The following is an 8,291-nucleotide window of genomic DNA, read 5'->3' on the forward strand; positions in this document are numbered from 1 at the left end:
GGGCGGTGTCACATGGTATATGTCACATGGGTTGGTCACATGGGTTGATGTCACATGGTGACCCCGCCCCCTTACGATGTCATAGTCCCCATGTGACATCAACCCATGTGACCAACCCATGTGACATATACCATGTGACACCGCCCCATTGGCACTATATAAGCACAGCGCGGCTCTGGCATTCCGGCCGGAGAGAGCGACGTGTCAACATCTCCTGGAGAAGAAGAAGAAGAAGAAGAAGAAGAACGGAAGGCGGCGACAGAAGACCGGGCCACCGCCTGTAAAAGAGCTAGAAGAAGGCGCGGTGGCCCGGCAGAAGAACCGAAGAGGGGGACAAGACCCCCGAAGTCGGAAGAAGAGGCCGGCGGCGGGGAGGAAGAAAGCCGGACTCCTCCGCTAGCAAAAGAGCTACAAGAAGATAGCGGAGGAGTCCGGAGAAGACCCCCGAAGACGGAAGACCCCCGGAGCTGTGCAATAAAATATTTTAACCCTGTGTTGTGTTTTTTTTTGTACTTTTTTTCACAGGTGAATGGGTAGGGGTACATTGTACCCCATACTCATTCACATAGGGTGGGGGGCCGGTATCCGGGGGCCCCCTTCTTAAAGGGGGCTCCCGGATTCCGATAAGCCCCCCGCCCGCAGACCCCGACAACCAACGGCCAGGGTTGTCGGGAAGAGGCCCTTGTCCTCATCAACATGGGGACAAGGTGCTTTGGGGTGGGGGGGCCCTTCCCCAAGGCACCCCCCATGTTGAGGGCACGCGGCCTGGTACGGCTCAGGAGGGGGGGGGGGGGCGCTCGCTCGCCCCCCCTTTCCTGGCCGGCCGGGTAGCGTGCTCGGACAAGGGTCTGTTGTGGACTTTGGGGGAACCCCCACGCCGATTTTTTTCGGCGTTGGGTGTCCCTTTAAGTTAATTCCAGGCGGCGGTGCCCGCGACGTCTCCTTCGCGGGCCCCGCCTACCTGTACACACGCTCGAAATGGGCAGACTTTTCTCCGTGCGGGAAAAGTCTGCTCATTTCAAAAGTTGAGCGAACAAGCCTACACACGCGGCAACTGTTCGCTCAAACAAAGTTTCAGCGGACAGTTTTTCGGAATTTCCGAAAAACCTTGTTCAGGAGACTGTCCGCTGAAACTGTCCGCTGAAGCCCCACACACGAGCGGACTGTCCGCTGAAACACTGTTCAGCGGACAAGGTTGAGCGAACAGTCCCCGCGTGTGTACGCGGCCTGAAACACCCAAAACTAGCTAGCATCCATTTCAAATTTTAAAAAGCACTTTTATATTTTTAGAAAAGACAAATTTGGAAGATGCACACAGTGTGTCAACATGTGCTATCTCCCATCATGGGGGATCAATGTACGTGTTTTGTGAGTGCAACCCCTTCCTTGCTACTAAAGTGGCTGAGATAAAGGGGTTGCACCCCCACAAAACAAGTACATTGATACTCCATGATGGGAGATAGCACATATTGACATTAGGCATGAGATCAGGAGGAAACTGGCCACGTTATGATTCTCAATTTGTGTGCATCTTCCAAATTTGGCTTTTCCAGGGGTGACACCTCATTCGATGGAGGCAATATCAGCACAGTTTTTACATACTCTGATATTGTCTTCACTTTTCAAAGTTGAACTTTGTAAGTTCCTGTGTTCTGTATGTTATGCTTTTGATACATGCCTGTTTACACAAAAACGCCAAGTTATAAAAATGTTAACCAAAATAATGGTTTATATACACCAAATATGTTGGTGTGTTGTAAAACTCTTTTCTTAACGCACATGTGAATGTGCTTTGAGTAAAAAGTTAAATTATCAACAATGTGTGGCTTGCTTTTCCAATGTTCAAAAGCAGTATTTGTAGTAAAGTTGTTGTTTTCTGTGGCAATGGGTGTTGATTACTAAAGGCAAATCCACTTTGCACTTCAAGTGCAGTTTCAGGTGCACTTTTGCAGTGCACTTGTAGTGCATAGTGGATTTGCCTTTAGTAAATAACACCCACAGTGATGTTAACATTTCCCCAATCACACCATTTTCAGGACCCCACATATTTCTGCCATGGTGCTTAAAATTAGCAATATTTTTGTCAGTAATGCACTACATACATTATCAACAAAAACAAGGTGTGTGTGTAGCAGACCCACAACATAATAAGATTATCTGAAGAAGAGACTGTCACCTCATCTTGCTCAGAACTTGGGTTTGCACTGTTGTAGAAAAAGGGCCATAAAACAGCAAAAAAAAATAGGAGACACCTAAAACAAAGCCAAGCAGTAAATGAAAACAAAGATTATTGGAGTTTCAAAGAAAAATGTATTAAAAAAATGCCTCTCAGACATTGTCTGGCATATCAATGGCCCCCTACCCACAAAGTACTCCATGTATTGGTTTCTGACCTCGTGGGTGCTTTGGAGGGGAAAGCCAGGACGAGCAGCTTCAAGGGCCATGAGGTTCACATTTTCCATCAAGTCTGCATCAGGGCCAACTGAGACCACATAGTTTGCTGAATGTTTTTTCAAAAAATCGTGCAGAACGCAGCAGGCAAGCACAATGTGGTTTCGTTTATATAATCCGCCATGTGTATTGGCATCAAAAATAGGCGGAAACGGCTGGCGATTATCCCAAAAGTGGCCTCCACGACTCTTCTGGCTCAGGCCAGCCGCACATTAAAGATCCTCTAAACCGGGGTGAGGGTCCTCATTGGGAATGGCCGCATCAGATGGCTTGCCAGAGCAAATGCCTCATCCACAACGAAAACACACGGGAGTCCTTCTACATTCTCCTCTGGAGGTGGCAAGCCCAGACTGCCACTCTGGAGACGCCAGTAGAATTCCATCCGTGCAACACTCCACCATCTGACATCCGGCCATTTTTCCCCACGTCCACATACAGGAAGTCATAGGTCGCTGACACCACCGCCAACATCACGATACTATTATACTCCTTGTAATTATAATAGTAGGACCCCGAGTTGGGCGGTGGGACAATGCCAACGTGTTTCCCATCAATTGCACCTCCACAATTAGGGAAAGTCCCATTGCAAAAAATGAGGGGGGAGATGTTTTGGACAGGTAACCCTCTCCACTTCATTGAGAGCTGAATGCATAAATACTGTGTGATACTTTGGCCAGCCCCTCCTTACTTACACTATTGACAGCCCACTGGACAGGTAAGAAGTGTCATAATACAAAAAAAAGGAACAAATGGAAGCACATTTTGACATTCTGCTATTACCTATCAAGATAATAATAGGAGCAAAAAAAAACTTTAAACTGTAGCATTTGAAAGTATTGAGGCAGGCCCTTGCACTACATGCTTTGGTGAATTCATCCATAAATCTGACCAGAAAAAAGGTAGGTATAGTGAGGCCCAGAACAGAAAAGACAGAAAAGAAAAAGTAGTGCAGGGCCGGGCATGACAGTGTGTTTAGGGGAGACAATGCATGGGTTAATATGAAGAGATAAGAGGGGAGGGGACAGTGAGTAAAGTCCAAGGGGGAGTGGTAATATATAAGGAGGAGGTGGGACTGGGCTGGGGAACAGAAAGTTGTGGAGAAAGTAAGGAAGAAGCAGTTTTTCCCACCCGCCCTCCCTATATGTTGTCTGTGTTTGTTGGTTTATGTGTTTTTCTTTCTTTCAGGAGCATGGCAGATGGTCATCATGGCAGCTGTGGATAGGCAGTGTTTTGTTGTTCTTTGACGGTGGCAGTAAACATATGTGATGGAAAGGGATGGGGGGCTCATTGGTAGTATGTGCCCCTCCGGTGTATTCCAGCGAAAGGTTAGCTGGAATACTGTAATGGTTGCACTGCGGGAAGGGGGTTGTCTCTGAGTTGATTATCCGCTGGAGACCTATCGTGTGGAAAAAGGTCCCGCAGTGTATTGGTGAAATATGTGTTGGAGTTCGGGGGTGCCTTCAAAGACCAACAGACTGGAGTTAAACAAGTTGTTACGGAGGTGATATTTTGGTATATATTTGATATTGGAATTATTTATATGGTGTGAATAATAAATAGGCCGCTATTGCCATTCATGCTCCAAAATTATGGTGTGGTCTCTATAAGGTATAGGGTACCTTTACATTTATGCTTTACTTTAATTTTATAAGTAACAAAGCCTGAGCCATGTCTACGTGACAAACTACTGATGTGTAAGCATAACGAGCTAGGACAAATTTACTAACTTTTGGTCTATATTTCTAAACAACGATTATTGCTTAAGGTCATATGTGTTTTTGCTTGTACAAGGTATTTAGAATGGTCACGAGGTCAGTTGTTTGTACAGAACAGTTGGATGTGGTTAAGCTACTTCCCTCTCTAAGAGCAGAAGTAACTTTATGGCATTAGACCACAGGCCTATCTTGCATCACGTCTAGGAACATTCTGCTAGGCAGAGATATTGCTTGTGCAAAGAACCATGATGACGTAGTAAAATATACTATCTTGCATATTTTATGTGGCAGTCCCTGATTGGCCCAACCACAGGGCTGTGCTTTAGCTCAAACTGCATAAAACTACTGTGTGTGCTCCAATAAACCCGCAGTCATTATTCACGTACAATCGTGTATGTGTGGTGTCTGTCCACCGGTGATCGGGACCTCCGCTCCTCCATCCTAGCCTAGGCAACCAGGGGTGACTGATATTACTGAGAAGACGAGCACCTAACAGTTTTGGTACCAGGAGTGGGGTGTGGCATCTTGTAACAGGTAAGTCATTTTACTCCTTTCTACCTAAATGGTGAATGGTGTGAATGCTTACTCTGTCCAGATGGCAGCCACGAACTTAGTTTAATTTAAAAGAAGTAACTGTGCCTTCGCGGCGGACTAGGCTGGTCCCTCGGAAGGTTAAAAGGGCTCGCAAGGAATTTATAGGTTTAGGAAAAAGTCCGACTAGGTTGGTCTGACTATAAACTATTGGTGATAGTATTTTTAACACGGGAAGTAGTAGATTACGCCCGTGACGAAGGGATTGGTGGAGTGGACGCCCATTTGAAAAAAAAAAATAATAATTTTTTTTTTTTAAAAAGTGCACTATAAATTGATAAATGTATTGCAATACGGTTATTTCATGTCTTAAAGTATATTAAGAATATGTCTGTTTCTCTCTAGGTACGTGTGTAAGTATATAGAGTATAAGTTTTAATATAGAGTATAAGGAAAATAATTGTTGTTGTTTAAATGAGTGCGGAGTATGAGGAGCCCTATTGTAGTGATATAGCATCTGCCTGCCCACATTGCACACTAGGTTTACTCTTCCTTAATATAGAAGGAAAGTGGATTCTACTAACTACCAGACCCGGAGGTTTTTCTTGTAGACTTGGTGTACGGGGGGTATATCCTGCCACTAAAAAGGGAGGATTACATCGTATATTAAGGCTGAACATTCACAATTATATCAGTCCCTCCGATCTGGAAGATCAGGGGGATTATCACCGTATTAGGGACCAAATAATTGCCCGAACAGGCTGTTTTCACCTCTGTCCACATACTAAACATACATTAGGTAAGCTATTAGATGGGGAATTCTGTAGGAGTCCAGAACCAGGACATGGTAATTCCATCCCCGTATGATTATGTTAAGAACCGTTTACCGGGTCCACAAGTAGAGCCTTTTTGGACACAGGTCCGGGAAAGATGTCAACAGCTAGGGATCCACGATCCGGGACCACAAGGACCCTGCTCGGAGGAGGACTGGCAGGAAGTAAGCAAAGTCTGCCAGACCCATAAGCACTCATATCCCCCCGGGAAGTGGGTTGACCCTCAATACATGAAAGATTGCTACCGTATCTGGAGCAAATGCCTTTCTAAGTATAAAAAGAAATATGCAAATAGGACCCCTGGAGCTGGAAAAAAGAAACCAAGCCCAAGCGCACCCACCCCCATATCTAAGCCGTCCCCCATGTACGAACAACCTCCACCCTATGTCACTGTGAAAACCCAAGATGGCCAACCAGATCCCTGTCTCCAATTATATCCCTCGTAGATCCATCTGTTCTTGCTGCCATAGTATACGGGACAGCAGACAGAGGACAAGTCACTCAATGGGAACAGGAAAGTAGAGACAAGGCAGAGGAACAAAGGAAAGTAGCTGAACGGATAAAAGAGGAAGAAAGGATTAGAAAGTTAAGCCCTAAAGAAAGGGACTTCGAACAGAAAGTAGAGGATTTTATGATGAAGCAGAGAGAGGCAGAGGATAGATGGGAAAAGCAGAGGATGGAATTGGAAACATATCAAAAGGACTTAGAGAAAAAAGAGAAAGAATTAAAAGAAACAAAGGCAAAAATAATTAACAAACCCTCCACCACCACCCGAAGTCAAACAAAATCAAAAATTAAAACCCCAAAAGAAGAGAAAACAGACCCAGCCCCCATCCCCCAAGTTGATACAGACCCAGAGGAAAGAACCGCATCCTCGGATGAGGATGAGAACTCGGAAGATGGTGCACAGAGTGCTTCACTTAAAGCGCCCTTAATGCACATAGGTAACACCCAGGTACATATTCCCTTACCTTTGGGAACACTTTCAAAAATCAAAGAGCTTTGCCCCAATCCCAGAAAAAACCCCAGAGAAGCAGGCGCTTTTCTTGCTAAATATAGTGCGGGTACCAGTTTGGATAAAGAAGATATAAAAGGAATATTAAGTATTGTAGACCCTGAGAGTCCCGAAGACGCCCCCATAGATACTTTGTGGACAGATCATGTCCAAACTCGACAAGATTGGGTGTCCTTTTGGAAAGGCATGGGGAATCATTGGTCCACTCTGTACAAGGGATCATCGGCTCTACAGGAGCTAATCTTAGCCAAACAGGGACCCAAAGAAAAATTCTTTGACTTCTGTACCAGAGTATATAGTCTTTGGAAGGCTGTCGATAATGCCACACCCCAACTCTTTACCACCACTGTCATGTCCGGTGGCGATGCCAAAGTTACCCAGTTACTTAAATTCACTAATCCTAAATGGACCGACCAGTCACCTGATGAGTTTATGAAAGATACTAGGTCAAGGGAAACATCAGGGGTGTTCGAACAAAAGGGAGGCATTTTCCCTTCTCTGGCCCAAGCTCAGACACTGGTACCTGATCAAACTACACCCTCACAGCTAATGGTCATGCAGCCTTATCCACCTGATCAGGGATGTTTTAACTGCGGGGAACAGGGTCATTGGAAGTCCCAATGTCCCTACAGGACGGGACAGAGAAGAGGTAGAGGAAGGGGATTTTACCCCCAAAATCGTTCCACCCGTCCCCATTACCCACCTAATCAGGGCCACCGCCAGATACCACCCTACTACCCCCAACAACCAGCTGTGCAACATGAAGCATCTGCCAGACCTCCAAATCCCCCTCCTTCTCAAAATACACCAAGAATCCCCATGCAATGGCCATCTAGCCGACAGCAACTACCCCAATAGGGATGCCTAGAGTACGTCCCTTCCCTCAGTTTAGTGTGTTACAACCCCTCCTGGAAAAGCCTTCCTCAAGTTGTACTATGGGTAGACAATCACCCAGTGTGTTTTCTACTTGATTCTGGGGCCACATTTAGTTCAGTGAACGATGTGACTTTTGACACACCACAATGTACTGAGGGAAACTCTATTGGTATAAATGGGACATCCGTCACCCACCCCATCACCCCACCGTTGTCTGTAGCCACTCCCGAGGGACAGGAGCTATGTACCCAAAGTTTTGCGGTTTTGTCCTCATGTCCCGTGTCCCCTATGGGCAGAGACTTACTGTCTAAACTAAACATCACTATAAAGTTTGACAAAGGAGGTTCTCTCACAGCTAGTTCCCCATTATGTGACTTACACGCCCCTAAACGACACACGCACAGAGGGTTCTTCATGATATTACCTGCCTCCCTGGAAACACATGCCATTTGGGCAGAAAATAAAGGGAGCGTGGGATTTATCAACTGCACGCCTTACACACCACAAATGCGCATGGATGCAGAAACCCAATATCATAAGCAATACCCTTTACCTCCCGAGAAGACACACGGCATTGCCCCGTTAATCAATGATTATGTTTCGAAAGGCATACTGAAACCAATCATAAGCCCCTGGAACACCCCCATTTATCCAGTAAAGAAAGCAAGTGGCGAATGGAGATTAGTCCAAGATCTAAGGGCAGTAAATAAACAAGTTATACCCCTTCCTCCATTGGTTTCAGACATTTCCTTCATTTTTTCCAGAATACCGGCAGATTCCCTCTGCTACTCAGTAATTGACCTGGCAAATGCATTTTTTAGCATCCCAATTGCTGAAGAGGCCCAACCTATGTTTGCCTTCTCCTGGGCG

At 45.8% G+C, this 8,291-nt stretch overlaps 1 protein-coding gene across 1 annotated transcript; it reads left to right on the plus strand.

The window, feature by feature from the left end:
• The first annotated feature begins 5,432 nt into the window (after window positions 1-5,432).
• On the plus strand, window positions 5,433-7,676 carry LOC143998420 (uncharacterized). Its single transcript, XM_077493972.1, has one exon. The coding sequence runs from the start codon at window positions 6,162-6,164 to the stop codon at window positions 7,401-7,403; it is 1,242 nt and encodes a 413-aa protein (XP_077350098.1). The 5' UTR covers window positions 5,433-6,161; the 3' UTR covers window positions 7,404-7,676.
• The last annotated feature ends 615 nt before the right edge of the window (window positions 7,677-8,291 follow it).

The sequence above is a fragment of the Lithobates pipiens genome, unplaced genomic scaffold (assembly GCF_037356315.1).
Source record: "Lithobates pipiens isolate NorthernLeopardFrog02 unplaced genomic scaffold, aLitPip1_a1.2 Scaffold_19, whole genome shotgun sequence".
Taxonomy (NCBI): Eukaryota; Metazoa; Chordata; class Amphibia; order Anura; family Ranidae; genus Lithobates; species Lithobates pipiens.

What these genes read in the sequence shown, in the direction of transcription:
- LOC143998420 (XM_077493972.1), top strand. Translation starts at nt 6,162, where the DNA reads ATGATGAAGCAGAGAGAGGCAGAGGATAGATGGGAAAAGCAGAGGATG.